This window comes from Mytilus trossulus, chromosome 11 (assembly GCF_036588685.1).
Source record: "Mytilus trossulus isolate FHL-02 chromosome 11, PNRI_Mtr1.1.1.hap1, whole genome shotgun sequence".
In the NCBI taxonomy this organism is placed as follows: Eukaryota; Metazoa; Mollusca; class Bivalvia; order Mytilida; family Mytilidae; genus Mytilus; species Mytilus trossulus.
The window spans coordinates 14,844,739-14,861,858 of NC_086383.1; the positions used below are offsets into that span (position 1 = coordinate 14,844,739).

The 17,120-nt window shown below is 33.1% G+C and overlaps 1 protein-coding gene across 1 annotated transcript in view; it reads left to right on the top strand.

Annotated features, from left to right (window-relative positions):
- LOC134689761 (uncharacterized) overlaps nt 1-17,120 on the top strand; it is a 36,381-nt gene that overhangs the window by 11,017 nt on the left and 8,244 nt on the right. Inside the window, exons 6-9 of the mRNA XM_063549733.1 lie at nt 8,647-8,718; nt 9,977-10,273; nt 10,851-10,898; nt 15,909-16,037. Coding sequence (XP_063405803.1) covers nt 8,647-8,718; nt 9,977-10,273; nt 10,851-10,898; nt 15,909-16,037 — 546 coding nt within the window. The remainder of the gene's footprint in view (nt 1-8,646; nt 8,719-9,976; nt 10,274-10,850; nt 10,899-15,908; nt 16,038-17,120) is intronic.

The following is a 17,120-nucleotide window of genomic DNA, read 5'->3' on the forward strand; positions in this document are numbered from 1 at the left end:
GCTCATTATTGAAAACAGTACGGTGACCTATAGTTGTTAATTCCCGTGTCATGTTTGTCTCTTGTAGAGAGATGTCCTATTGGCAATTATACCACATCTTCTTTTTCACGTTGTCAGCAAACAAAACCAAAATCTAATACAGGAGAATCCTCAACATGCTAAAGGATGCTTTAGTCCAGAGAGAGAAACTAAACCATAGTTTAGAAATCTTTCATTTGGCAAAAACGATTGAATTAATAGCGAGAGGACGGGACATATTACCAATACGCGTAATTTCATTGATAAATTACTATATTATATATATTGTTACCAAAGCGCGACGCATTGCATTGAGGGGTACATAAAATATAGCACGTTCATTCCTCCGTCTGTCCGTTCGGTTCTTATGATAAGTTAGATTTTCTAAGTGTACAATTCATACCAAATTTCTATAAAACTGATATGGCGTATGAACACGCTCGAAATAGAAATTGAAGCATCGAAAAATCCACATTACGTTTATTATTACGGAACATTACACGCGTTACGTCCCGCAAAAAGTGACGTTTTGCGGGCAATTCAAACGCTTAAAGTCGGGACAAGAGTTAACTACCTTGAAACTGTATCGGATGCCCTTAACGGTATCCTTAAATTTTGTAAGAGACCAAAAGAGGTCAACTGAACAGTATGAACACGCTGGTGACGGTTGAAATCGGTCCAAAGGTAATGGTGTCCAATACATTTTGTTCTCGTCTTCGACATATAATGCACTTTTTCCTGATAGAAATGTATTTGCGCACCTTTGGTATCCAGAATTTGCTTCTCACTTAAGCCAATGTTACATCTACTCCTGTGCTATCCTGATCATGTACAGACTTTAAGTATAACCACACATACTGCCCTCTATTAGGTTACATCATTAAATCAGTTATGTTCCAAGTGGCTATCAGCCAATCAGCTGATCTTTTACCAACAACAACTATACCCGCCTCATTCTTTTCTGGAGATAGTCTTCGAAATGATTTTGTCCAATCATCCTAAATGTTTCTTTGTAAATATCCTATCCATTCAAATTCTGTAGCATTTAGACTTTCGGCAGTTATACCAATTGAAGCACCTTTGAATGATTTCGTAGTGACGAATCGCATCAGTATGCATGTTACTCGCAAAAGTTTTGAATATGAGGAAATGTTTTCCAGTTTAACATCTTTCGAAATCTAAACCAGACATTGTATTATTCCTCTTCTTGATGTCAGATGACATAACAATACCTATCGTGTCGGGTTACGATTCATTACCTAAATAACAATCTTGCCTTAAAGGCCACTGGTCTATTGGATAATTAAAAAAAAAGTCCATTTTTCCATATTGAGTTCTTAACCAAATTATTAGGAGATGTAATCCTAGTTGCGAGGTCCGCTGCACTGAGTGTTCGACTGAGGAGAAAAAATAATCTTCACCTTCTAAAATCGAACAAATCATGTTTTGGATCTCACCTCATTCCGAGAATTTTCTCATGTGTAAATTCATCTAAATAACATCCACGGATTCACCAATAACTTGGGATTGTAGTTTACTGCTGCATTTTTCATTTTCAGATATAATCCAATGCCAGCATTTTCTCGGTCTGCTGGGTTATAAAAAAGCATTATCTACACTTTCAACTGACTGTAATATTTCATCTTCATAACTGTTTCTTATCACCATTGTTGATGCATCTGGGTAAATGTGTTGATAAATGTTTGCTGTTTGATGTAATGCAAGCGTCGAAATAGCTCTACTCGGTCTGTCGTCAAAAGTAACTGTCAACAATGCATAGTGATCTGGACCTCTGTGTGTTTCTAAATTTTTCAAAACAAATCGGTGTGTGTACTGATCTAACGTTGAAAGTCCTATCGCATTGTACATTTTTGAAATATCACCAACCTGTCTGAAACGAATTAAGACCGCTATCGATAATTGATCACATTGGACTGTGTGTAGGCACTTGTATATTCTAATGAATTTCGGAGTAGTCGTTTTTTAGGTAGATCCAAGTATTGATACGGCTGAATTCACGTTTTTTGGTAGGTTGTTTTGATTTTTTTATCCAGGGATAATTTTATTATCCATTGCTGTGATTCTTCATTACGTGTCATGCCTGATTTAATGATGATTAATCCCCTCTACTCCATTAAACTTTGTTGCGATTGTCCTTTATCGGTAATTCGTATATTTTCCCTTTGATCTTACTGCCTAATATTTTCGAATATCAACGTACTGGCTGTATCACTGAAAATATTAGGCAATACATTGTGTGACGTCATAATTACCGATAAACAAAATAATAGGTAGTTGAGTTTTTGATACGGACTATATCATGTTGAATATCTTAACTCGCCCTAACGGGCTCGTCTATATATTCCACACGATATAGTCAGTATCAAAAACTCAACTACCTATTATTCTATATAAAGCACATCTGCCACACTTACAAGAACCACATCTTAATGTGTTTTTCCATGGCCTGTCTATGTCTAAAAGAGAATCTAGTTTGTATTTAATACTGTATCTGTCCAATACATGAATATCAATTAACGGAATGATTTTTTCATTTGCCCAGTAAATAAGGACTATGCCATGGTTTGACAATTTTGGCACTTCTAGTAGAGGATGGCTGCCACGATTGCAGTACCCAAACTGATTTCTCATTAACTCTAGATTCCCAATTTGTTCTTCTTTATTAGGCATTAAAATACAACAATCTGTGCCGATCAATATGTCTACTTGGCCAGTTGACCTTTGAATATCATTCTTGTTGATACCTTTGAACAGCTGTTCGACTCTACTCATATCAACTCTTGCAACCTCGGCCATAACTTCCTCCATGCAATATGCTTTTATTGTCCATATCTTACCTCTAAGGTCAGTCAACGGTATAACATACGCTTTGTACATGTTCGGTTACATCTCCTACCTTTGTCACAGATAATGTTATATCTTGTCCAGATAATCCTAATCGATCAGCAGTTTTGTATGTGATCAGTGACATTTTTCGCTCCAGGGTCCCAAAGTGTTGTCAAATACTTATCCTTACACTGCACTGAACAGATCATCAATAGTACCCCATTCTTGTTCTTGTCATCGTTTATCACCTGTCTAGAGTTATGAAATGATATGCCATCCATGTGTGCAGCGTGCAAATTTTTGTGATGAATATTCCCACATGGTTGATGAAGCTCATTATGTATGTCACAAGGTGTACGGCTGTGACAATGTCTTGACAAATGTCCTATCGTTAGACAACTGAAACATCCACTATTTTTTCTTACTAAATCAACTTTCGTCTGACTATCTAATCTCGCAAACATAGAACAATCACCTATTTCATGATTTGTGATACATCATTCACTCTTCCCTTCTGTATTTCTATCTATTTGTACCGGTATATTTGTCTGAATTGTATCAAATTTGTTGGTTTGTTTGACATTGCTTGCGCTACCCGTGCAAGACCTCCATCAACCTGTTTCATCACTTGCTGGTTCTTTTGTAATTGAACTTGTAAGGAATATATAGCTACACCATTATTGTTTTGCTGTTCCATATTCACGCAAATCAGACTCCATGTACTCTAAAGCACTGTTTTCCTCTAACAAAATAAAAATAAGTATTCTTTGAAACTCAGTGGAATACTTTTCGATTCCGTCTTCTGTTTTCGTTATGCCCATTCACGTTTTTTTTTGGGTAGGCGGTAGGAGTTTTCTATCTGACTCACCATAGTTGATGTGTTCATCTCGGCTTCGAGGTTTATTCGTTTTAACTCAAGCCAACATTTCTCGACAGTTTCTACTACCGAAATAAATTTCATGTTGTCACCTTCTTGAACCTTCTTGAACCTTCTTTAATCTTTTCATTTCATTTAATATGCGATCGAGTAATTTCTCTGCTCTGCCATATTTCATATAGAGACGCTGAAACACTTCCTCGAAATCTTTGTCAACATCTTTCACAACAACTAAGGCTTCACCACTCAAACATTGCTTCTGAGCATACGGAACTTTACCGTATAACGATAGGATGTGTCTTTCATAATAAACTTTGAAACATGAATAACTTTTTCATCCTAAACGTTTCAGTATCTTTATTTTCCTTAGCATTCTTCATCGAGTTTTGTTCCTTTAACTTACTGTCTTTTTAATGTTTTATCTTCTGTCTTCGATTCTCACTCAATGATCTTGAGTTATTAGTACATACCAGTTAGATCATGATTAAGTTCGTTTATTTTTGGTTTCTCTTTTTTACTTTGAAAATCAAATGTTTCTAAAAACATCCCATGTCTTGCTTCTAGTTCTGTGTAAGCTGTTTCCACATCTTGATTATTGTGATTATGGACTTTCCAAATTGATTTTCCTCTGAGTTCAGTATTTTTGTGATTTTACTTTTAACTCATACTGTATTCCTTCTAGTAAGCGACCATATATTCTATGAAATCTACCTTTGGTCGTACTTCTTTTCATCTTTGTTAATCTTTTGTGATCGGCATCAACAGATATCTTGCCTTGCGTTGAAATGTATGAAAATATTTCGTCAAAGGTTGGTACTTTTTATTGTAAATGATGTTTCAACCTAAACAAACACAATATGACAATATTCAACTAACACATACATGACATAAGTCATAAGTTTGATACATGTTGAAATCTCGAATGATAACCGTTAATTAGACACAATAAGCAGTTTAAACATTCGTTAAATAATAATGTTCATATCACTTTCGCATTGACGGCCTATATCACACCAATCATTTGCTAATAACTTGTTGGGTTTCCAGAATCACCGTGTAGAACGCCACATGCGGGGTGTCGGCTATGCTTGACATGGGGTGGCAAATAATAGTTTTAAAACCAATTAATTTTTACTAAGAAACTGGTATTTAGTAGAAGTCCATGAGAGGAATACAATTCTATATAAATAAAACGGAGGGTTGTTGTGTAAAGTAGTTTTTTATACCGAAACTTGCATATAAAGCCTCAATTCTGCAACACGGAAAACTAGGGCGAGGTGTTTGAGAAATCTGAGCACTGAAACCGACTGCTTCTGTTTTTAGAAAATATATTACGTTGCGGTTCCTTCCGTGCAATACATTATATGGTACTGAGAGTTCTTAAAATAAGAAATTTTGATGCTTGAACTTACCTTGTTACTTTTTTGTCGCTTCAAAATTGCCACCCCATGTCAAAAATAGCAGACACCCCGCATGTGGCGTTCTACACGGTGAGAATGAACAAACAAATTCAAAAATCATTTCTGTAGTAATCGAGAAAGGGGAAAGAAACGAGTCTGTATACGGTACTTTTATACTAATGATAATAACCCAATAATTTGGAGTACCACTTCTTTAACGTATACTGCACTTTATCATATCATCAATTAAGGATAAATCCGTCATAAATTCAATACTTATTTAGGAACGTTATCAGATTAAAATAATCGACATGAAAACCAAAATTAATTATCAATCAAAGTTATAATGTTTATCGGTCCCATAAACCTGTATAACGCACATATATTACTCCAAAAAAACTAAATTAGTAATATTTTGATTTCATAAACATATATGTTTATCGTGTTTACTATCCATGTTTAGATTCATATTTATATGATAATAAATACTGCAAAGTTTCATTTGAACGCTCACAGCAGCGGTTTCAAAAAAATCAAATCGTACTGAACAATCATCATTAAAAAAAAGACAAATATGATATTATATAATAGCAATATTTATGATATTATCATTTATTAGAACATATAAATAGCTAAGTAAATTATTCTCTTAACGTTTAATGTGTGTTCAATAAACATTTATACCCAAGGTATACATCAATATTATTCGAATCTCAATATGGGAAGCGGCTTAGTGTTTTTGATAATTAATTAAATATTCAGCATACTCACTTGATGCTGAATTTTGTATACTTTTACTCGTGTTTTGTCGTTTTTCTTTTTTTGCCATGATGTTTTGAGTTTGCGTTCGACTTTTGAGTTTAAATGTCTCTTCAGTATAATTTGCATCTCTCAAATTGTAACATGATCGATTCACGAGTTTGATATAATTTTCATATGAATAAATCTAACTTATAATAGAATGGAATATTTTTGTCAATTGCATATTTATCGAATATTGATATCATTTGTTAATTAGTATTAACACAAATACATAGATAACTAGATTCATAATTGCTAGCAATAACAGATGGCACCCTCGTCCCCCATTTCCAGGCGAGCGTCAGCCATTTTAACATTTCCCAAGTCAAAGAGCGCATCTACAGATGTCTATCAACATTGTTGTAAAGTTTCATCACATTTAAAGCAATTTTAAATGATTTAATATTTCTGCTGTTTCCATGGTTACGGTGACCATTTCCAAAATTCTTAAGACACCTACTATATTGGCATATGATAACGAACATATAATTAAAGTTTCAATGGTTTGATATACGATATTTAGATTTAAATACTATTTTAAGATTTTCCCCGTAGGGTTTAATGGTAAACATATTTAGTTTCAATGGCAATATAGTAGCTCCAAGGATTCCCAAGATCATCTTAACCTGTATATGGTGGACACCAACAGTATATAAAAATTTGAAGATTTTCGTTTCAGGAATATTCTAATTATTCACCAAATACCAAAAAAAATATTTTTTACATTTGTTGCCATGGTAACGGCAGCCTTTTTGAACATTCCAAAGTCAGGTGCACATTTCACATGGTTGTCCACATTATGGTTTAATTCCATCGATATTGGTCCATTTAATTTTGAGAAAAAGCGTGGACAAAATGTGTATTAAAGGGGCACTGGCTACGACATAACGAAACACAAATAAAATCTGATTTTGTTTTGTTCAATCATTAATGAAAGTGAAATAGTGAAATGATGAATCGTTTTTTTCAGCCAGTATGGTTCAATTTTATCAAAACAAGCTAAGATGATGAATTATTCAGTTGAAAGTTAATAGTTACACCCCATTGAATCCATATTGATTTCATGTGACTTCAATTTAAAATTAACCCTTTGCTAAAGTTGGAATACATATATTTTTCCGCGTATCACAGTATCGCGGAACAATACTGTCAAAAAGTTTCTTTAATACTTTGTATGGGTCAATGATATATAATTGATAGGTCAGGTGACATAATGTTTTGTTATGTTATTTTTTTTTTTCGCGGGTTCGTAAAAAATTGTCTAGGTGGTTATTTTAGCCGTAGATATCGAACAGTTAAAACTTCCTTTTTTGTATAAAAAATGTTTTCTTTATATAACCATGATCATGATGGAGTACGGCATCATTACCCAGAAACAGTTTTTGCATTGCTCCGACCGCAGGTTTCCAAACTATAAAAGTTGTTTTTTCCTGGGCGGCGAGTGTCCGTTTATGACGGATATTCATAATATGATATTTAATATTTGGAATGTAATGTTTGTTGAAGTTAAAAGATATTTATTACTACTATTGCCGTAAGTATTTTTTTGGTTCACAAAGTTGTGTGTTAAATTCCTCAGTATAGATACTATTACTGTGTTATATATGATATATGCATATGCAAATACATATATGAGATTAATGTATTGTACTGAATTACAAATTTGATTAAATGCTGGCGTCTGTATGCACGACAAAATGTATATTTTAGTTGAGTCTAAATTTAGTTGGCCACAATTATTGAGTAGTTAGGACACATGCTTGATGAGTGTTCGGTTATCAAATAAAAAGTATGTCAACATTGAAAGTGAATCAAAGGTAAATCATTTGATTGACTGAACTGATCCACAAAAAAATCTTTTTATACATTAAAATGAAAATTAAATTATTTGTTTAAACTCAAACATGAAATCAAATGAACATACGAACTCTGATATATATAATTTAATGTATGCACTATTTAAGACTTATTGGAAATGTGTTTAAGTATGTCATAAATTAAATATGAGCATTTTTTTAAAAGTCAAATCGGTGAATATGATATGGCAGCTAGTGCCCCTTTGACACTATACGTATACCAGTTAATAAGTAATGAATGTATATGAATTTCAGTTGGTTTATTCTTCATAAAAAAAATATAGAATGAGAGTACTTGTTTGACAACTTCAAACATGTTTAACGCTGACATATTCTGTATACGAATTTCCCAAGTCAAGAGCCAATAATTCAATGGTTTAGTGATGTATACCAGTTTAGTTTTTTCAGTTGTCGTTTTGTATAAAAATCACGTATCTAGTTTTTTTTGTTTTGTGTTATACATGTGTCTTTTCGTTGCCTTTTGTAGCTTGCCATGTGGATCATAACTGTGGAATGCCGTGCGATTACGTATCGTTGGTAGCTTCTTCGCCATGTGGTCTCTAGTGGAGCGCTTCCTATTGGCGATCATTCCACATATTCTAGTTTTATTCTGATGTTTGATTGAGAAGCTGGTTGTTGTTGTTGTTGATATTAACACTTTATATATCATGTATATGCACCTACAATACATAGTTCCACTTATATAAGTTGTTGAATGGCAGCGGGATTAATGTAGAATTTAAAATTGAAAACAAAATGGAGAATGCGTATATTTCTTCTCTGCTATTCCATATTTGCCACAGCTTTTTGTTCTGTGAATCTATTTTTTGCATTTCATTTCTTACAGACGAAATAAAAGTAATCAAAGAGATATCTGGTAAATTGTTTCATTCTCAAAGGATTGTTGCAAGTGTAAATTGTAAGTATTTCATGACAACTTAAATATTACAAATGAAAGCAACTCCGTTTCTAGATAAAAAATACATGTGAAAACAACTCCGTTTCTACTTGGGGTTTCTAATTGGAAGGAAATACGGAGAAGAAGAAGAAGACAACTTAGTGATTCAGCTACATAAGTGAGTCGTTTCGTGAGAAAAACAAAGAACGATTGCAATAAAAAGTGGCGATATATGATATGTATCAACGGACAAATAAAATAAAGCAAAACAAACAGATATCTAAAGGACAATATACATACTTCAACAATATACAGGTGGCTAGATTTGTAATGTGTCTAGCTCATAATTGTCCTAAATATTTTATAGTTGTGCATATATTTCATACAAACACTCCAATATATTACATTCACAGCAAATTCTCTTAATAATATTCATGGCATGTTCACAAAAAGCAAAGATTGAAAATAAATACAAATAATGGAATTATAATGAAAAGCGTCTTGAAAGCAACAATAAGGTCAAAGAAAAGATTAATATTTGTAGATCAGGAAAGTTCAGGAGTGTGTACTCGAAAGAAAAGATTTTAAGTGGTTCTAACATTATCTGTGTTATCCGATATACATATGCAAGTACTAAGGTTATATTTTGCACAAAAACATATGTTTGAGGTCTGAGAGATGGTCATCAAACTTTTATGGTATTCACCGATATTTCACAAATGAAAAGTACTTAAATTCACAATTTAGAAAGGTTCCTATAATTTCTGCAAACAGATGTAATTTTCCTGTACTTTTGCAACTTTGCAAAATTTTACTTAACAATTGTTTTAATCTGTATGATTAACAAATCATCCAGTAAAACCAATACAAAAAAGATTTTACTTAGAAAGTCTTGTGATACCTTGCTTAAATTATAATACCTTGCTTAAATTTGAGTGCGTATTTAACCAAATTCAATAGTTGATACTGATTACTCTTGTGAGGTCCTAATGTTGATCACGTTTGAATTCTTTACATTGTTTGTATAGCTGATCTCTTTGATATATAAGTGGACACCCCATGAGGACATATGATATCAGTTAGAAGTTTTAGCTTTATAGGGTCAATTCTTTTCCCGTCCTGCCCTGGTTCAATACGTGTTTAACTTTAATTTATCACAATCTACTACTTATAGAACATATATGTGAAAATAACATATATTACATAAAAACCGCTTTAGATCAACTCTTTTGAAGATAAACATTAGCTTACTAATCAATCAGTTAAATGTTTGCTTTAGATCCAGCAGTTGCTGTTTCATATGAAACCAGAGGAGTTAACATAGACGAAAATTGCAGGAAATGTGAAAATTTGCAGACTGAGGTCATTATTCAGCGGACAACTATTGAAATGCTGGAGTTTAAAAATCGAGAGTTGATATTTTCAATTATTGAGCTGGAACTACTTGACGAATGGAAGGAGCGTAAAAGATCAAAGTTAGCCTTGGAAAACAGACATTTGCGAGAAATAATACATGAAGCTGCAGCATCTGATAGAAAGTTTGACAGACAACAAGAGAAACAAGACAGTGCAGGAGGTAAGAATGTCACAAAAAGCAGTAGATTTGCAAATATCGAACACTTAAGTAGTTGAGGGAAGCGTTGCAACAATGTAATTTGTACTTTATCATGTTTATGTTGCTTTACAAACAAACCTTTGAGGTCATGACAACCAAAAACTGATTCATTTCATGTATTTTGTGTAAATTATTCAAGCTTTGATGATATGTTCAAATTATTATTTATATAGTGTAATGCATTCCGTGCATCACAAATCATGTATGGTTTTTAAACGAGAGAAAAATTAACTTTCTTGGTTCGACGTGTATATATTCATATTATAAACCGCCTAGAAAAGCACCCTAACGATGTTTATATTTGTGTGTACTCACTCAAGGTCAAAAGCACTTTGCTGATCACAAACATGTTGAAAACTTTTCAGTAATTGCTAGAATAAACGGAAAAAAGGCCAATGATGTCAAAATACTCAAAGACAAAAAAAGTTAGATGATCGAAAGGAATTCTAAATAAATAACCTATCCAACAATTTTGTTATATACCTGCATGGAATGCTTATAATGTTAATAACTGAACATTTGGGCATATGTATTTCAGAAATCGAAGGTCTATTTGAAAATGTTCAAGAGAAAAGAAAACGTATAGGTAAATATAAAAGATGATAAACTAAATTTTAAAAACTTGCAGAACTGTTTTTCTTCTAGACTTCTTCTCTAAAGCAGTGGCACAAAATCCATAATCAGTGTAAGAATAAGGAATGATACAGGAAAGTTACATACTATTTAATTGGCTTTATGAATAAATCAACCAATATGATTTCTCTTTTTTGTATACGTGACATCAATACAGAACTGTATAAATGACAATGTAGTATACGTATATATACTTAAACCATCATAATGCCAGTTTAAAAACAGAAGACATAACACTGAAAGTTAAAAAAAGAACAAATATTCTGCTCTTTGTATGGATTGTTGTCTCTTTGGCACATTCCCCTTTCCACATGTTCCACAATTTCACATATTTATGTATTACAATATCTTGACAATCTTATCAAGGAAATATTTGATATTATCCTTATTTTTGAAGGAAGAAAAGAAATGATGAACAAATGATGAATGCAACTTGTAAGCTATAAGCTATATTCTAAACTAACATGTGCCAATAGGAAATACAATGCATGTAGTTAGAAAAATTTGTTGAACATTTTGCTCGGCCAAACGGCGTTCTTGTTTCCTTAAATCACTGTGCACTGCTAAGCAGGACCGAATTCTAGAAATGTCTTTAAGACTTTCAAATTTAAAGCTGCAAGGAGATTTAAAATGAAATGCAGGAAAGTATTTGGCAGCAGACAGCTTCCTGCCATATTTTACTGATTTTTTTCCCTCTATTCTGAAGAGTTTTAAATAGGATAAAGGGAGATAACTCATTTAGGAAAAACAAATATGTTCAGGCATAATTTTTTAAAATTAATTTCACACATTTCTAGATAGAATACCCATAATTTTGTTTTATCATTAGTAAAAACAAGACTGAACTTAAATTTTAGTGTTTCTTTTTAATAGATGTAGCCGCAAAAATTCCCAAAACAACATCAAATATTTTTCAAAAATAATCATTTTCTCTCCTGTTTCAATGGTAACCAACCAATATATATATCGGTTGGTATCATTTTTCTGACTAGATTATTAGGGCCTACATCTACAGTTTCAGAAAGATCAGTGACTATGCGTGCCAAAAAAGTTTAAGTGGTTAGAAGAATGGGTATAAATACACAACCAAAAGGGAATTTGATCTATGGTTGCATTACAGTTTTAAAACGATTTTCAGAAATCGTAAAACTAAACAATTTGATAGTTTCAATGCATGTTCTGAAAAACAAATTTTATTACAGTTAGTATACTGAATCAAGGCATCCGTTGTTAACTGGTGCTAAACTCTTGAAAATCTTTAACATATACGAAAAAAAGTTTTGAAAAAAATCCAAAGGAACACAAATAAATTATTAGTACTTATGTGGTGGTCGTCACATTAATCATCTTGGTATGCTTTTATCGTCCACCATTCAAACCAGCCATTATAGGAAATACTAGAAAATACCGATTCGAACGACATTGTTCGTTATTATGGACCTCAGACGACAAAAATGGCTCTTATGAGAAATCAAACAACCTCCTCTTACTAGTAAACCAATATGTGATGATGACCTCAAAACATGTGTATCCTCGTTGTCAGCCCGTTTTCCTCTAAAACAAAAAGGACAATGAAGACACATAAATTACACTCAGTTTGAGCGAGATCATGTGTCCACAAAATATGCATAGAATGCTTAATAAGATTGTCAACATGGCAATTCGAAAGGCGATCAATCCTTTAGGTAAAGGAGTAATCTTTTAACTGAAAATTCAAACAGAATAGAAAGGAAATATCGCTATAAAACTATCAAAGTTGTAAAATGCTTTCTTATGTGTCGGAATTCACATAAAGTTTTCGCTAAGTGTATCGATGATCTCAAATCATGTAAATGATTAACATATTAAAATTTAAAATGAAAAAAGGGAGACACGCATTTGATCAATAAGAAAAACAACTGTTTACACGATTGTATACATGTATCTAGCTTACTAGGAGTAATAACAGATTAATCTTTATGTTGATTACCGTTTTGAAGAGAAATCTGTTCGTAAGTTAAACACAATATCAATAAATTATAAGAGGGATTTGTAAATGAAATAGAATAATTTTTATTTTCAACTAGAATTTGTCAAAAATAAATGACATTTTTATAAGCGTATACAGTCCAAGTAATAATATTTGAATATATTAAATGGTTATTGTATCACCGGAGCCGTAATTTATGTCACACGTACAGTCCTTGGATGGTATAAACGTCCCATTAACATCATACACCATTCACCATACACCCTGTGCTTTTACACCATACACTTTTTTTATCCTACAAGCAGGTGTCTTATCATACATATACAGCCCAAACTATGGCTATGCTGTATCGCTTTAAAGCTCTGTCCACTGAAAGGTATAACTTGACGTTTGTGTATTGCTGCTGACGAGTGTTGTTTGGATCTGCGTGACCTCAGAATGTGTTTTGCAGTTGCATTCCAATGACATATTGCTGGCCTAAGCAAACTAACGATAACTTTTATTAGGGCCCCGCCAAAGGCGGGTCGCCATATAGTGATCAGTCTGTCCGTCCGTAACACTTTCGTGTCCGCACCGTATTTAGAGAACCATTATGATTTCATACTTTATACTTAACATGATTATTAACCAACACCAGAGGGTGAGTCATGTTGTATGTACAACTTCCTAGGTCAAAGGTCAAGGTCAAAAACTTTGGTTTCAGTTGACAACCCTGTGTCCTGTGGTGAAGATCGTGTCCGCTCCATATCTAGATAACCGTTATGATTTCAAAGTTTATACTTGACATCCATTTTAACAACCACCAGAGGGCGTGTCATGATGTATGTACAACTTCCTAGGTCAAAGGTCAAGGTCAAAAACTTTGGTTTTGAGTTGACAACCCCTTGTCCTGTGGTGAAGATCGTGTCCGCTCCATATCTAGATAACCGTTGTGATTTCAAATTTTATACTTGACATCCATTTTAACCACCACAAGAGGGCGTGTCATGATGTATGTACAACTTCCTAGGTCAAAGGTCAACGTCAAAAAAACTTTGGTTTCAGTTGACAACCCTGTGTCCTGTGGGGAAGATTGTGTCCGCTCTATATCTTGAGAACCGTTATGATTTCAAATATTATACTTGACATCCATTTTAACCAACACCAGAGGGTGTGTCATGATGTATGTACCACTTCCTAGGTCAAAGGTCTGTCTGTCTGTTGGTCTGTCCATCGCTAACAAATTTGATCCACACTATATTTTGAGAGGACAGCTGTTATTATTTCATACTTTATTCCTGACAAACATTTTCAACTTAACATATATATTAACTAACACCAGAGAGTGTGTCATAATGTATGCATCCTAGGTCTTAGGTCAGTCTGTCAGTCTGTCCATCCGTTCTTTGTTCTTAACAAATTGTGTCCGCTCTACCTCTCGAGAACCGTTAATACTTCATACTTTATACTTGGTGGGTCATAATATATTGAAGGCATAATTCTAAAAATATGTGACAAATATCAATTGGGCAGCACCTTTAAACATATTGTTCAAACATCAATCCATATATCCAGAAGTCACCTTAGAGTAGTCAACAATGAGTTCACATCATGCTGTCATATCACTATTATACTATGAAAGTAAGATGAGAATATTTATCAGTTTTAACTTAAAATCTTAGATCAAAATCACACATGAGACAATGTAATAACTTCAAATAATGCTTCATATCAGATTATCCATACAACTTATTTACCCCACGTTCTTGACAGCGGGGCCCACAGAGATGGCTCCCATCTCAATGATATCTAGTACGTTCTGTTTGTGTTTAAGTTTTTCTTTACAGCAATAAGAATTGAACAGTTTTTCTGATAACAGACAAATATGAACAGCGGGATTTTCTACAACACCATCATCGATTTCAAAACTTGAATGTGTACATGTGTAACAAAATTAACCTTGTCAATTTTAGCATTCATGTTAAGTTAATGTCGAGTTCAGTTCCCAATTTTGAAGCGTAGGACAACTCGTACACTTTTGTGTGAAATTGGACAATGTTATGTGTTGTGTTTTAACAGTCAAAATTAATTATCCACTTTGAGCAATGTATTATGTTGACCATTCTAGATTCTTTTTTTGAGAACCAATCTTTCACTAAATATCTGATTTTGATATTCTAAGCAGGCCCTAGGTGACCTATAAATCGAAAATAAATGCAAAAATTTAATTTTTCTGTTTTTCTTCAGAATTGATTGCAGAATGAAGACAACAACTGTTCAGTTTCTTTTAACATTAGCTGTATTTATCTACTGCTCTAAACAAGAGTAAAAGCTCGCTAAAGCTCACATTAGACTTGTTTCTTAGCATAGAACAAATACCGCTAATATTGAAAGACACAAACCAGTTATTGTCGTTGCAACATTCACTTAGACATTCTATCTATACCATTCAAATATGGAAGAATGCCCAAAATGTTATTTAATTTCGAAGAAAGCGTGCCATTACAAAATTGTATATTTATGTATAAAATTGAAAATTAGTTAAAAACTTTGATAAACACAATTTATATACACGTTACACAATCACATCTTCCTCAAGCACCATTACACCAATCCCCTTACACCATACTCCATAGCACCATTTGATATACACTATTACAACATACACGTCTTTTTGGGGTTTACACCATTACACTTACTTTCTTTAAACCGTAATGAGACCGATAATGGTTTACTTTTACAAATTTTGACTTGGGTGGAGAGTTGTTTCAACGGCAATGATAACTTTTTATATCTTTATCATTGACCCAATTATTAATTGCAGATTTTTTTCAAAATGAGATATACGAATTTCAACAGTCTTCATAATTTTATTCAAATGACAGTCTTGTGATTATTTGTAACATTTTTTTGTGTTATTGTATTTGCAATGGATGTATATGATTAATATATTTTCTTAATTGTTTACTGTGTCAATAATAATAATTGAAGTTTAAACAATACACTATATTTCAGATTCAAGCTCCCAAACTTCTCCATTGTTTTGTATGAATTGTTTGAGCGCTTATCTCTTCCTACTTACAAGATGTGCAGAAACACTATTAACTCAATATTTCGCACTCTTAAAAGACGCTATATCAGACGGTAAGACTTACTTAATGACAACCCTTGTAAGACAATACGGTCATGGTGACCATCATTTTATGTTTCCATTTTATAAATATTTTTTTGGATTGTATCATCGATCAATTATCATAACATTTGTTAAAGTCATGAAACATACCCTAGTTTTCGTACACGGGTTGTATATGTGCAATGTTTATCTGCGTGATTGATCGTCAGTCCGCCTGTTTATGTAGGTTGTATTATTCACCACTTTTATATCCGTTTAACTGCTTACTCATTTTGTAAAGGTTTTAAGAATTCTTATAATGTGATGTCCGTTTGGCACCTCTTATCAGATTCATATTTTGTGTCTAGGACATAATTGTACACAAGACACAACATAGAAAACTAAAGATAAAGCAACAGGAACCACTTTAATTTAGTACTAACTTTATCGCAATACACAATTATACAATAGAGTTTTTACAAATACAGACTTACATCTTTACTTTAATGAGTCAATGGGTCAATATGGAGTAATGGATATCAATCCACACATATTTGTAAGATTCGTGTGGTCTTTGTTTTACTTATTGCATGTACTGTTCACGTTTTTTTTGTCTACCTATATCTTTGATATGCACACTGATAAAAGAGGGACGAAAGATACCAAAGGGACAGTCAAACTCATAAATTGAAAATAAACTGACAACACCATGGCTAAAAATGATAAAAGACAAACAAACAAACAATAGTACACATAACACAACATAGAAAACTAAAGAATAAACAACACGAACCCCACCAAAAATTACGGATGATCTAAGGTTCTCTGGAAGGGTAAGCAGATCCTGCTCCACATGTGACACTCGTCGTGTCGCTTATGTGATAACAAATCCGGTAAATAGTCTAATTCGGTAGTCACATTCATGAAAGGGAAGGGGATTGTAATTACGACGTAAGGAACATATCTGATATCATAAGTGAAACGGTTATCCTTTAACGGTCAACCAACTGGAAATGGCGTCCGTAAAATTTACGAAGGGATGATTTCAACTTCACCATTTGGAACTCTTGGTTTAAAAGCTTCCTTGTGAGCAATAACCCTCTATCAAAAAAAAT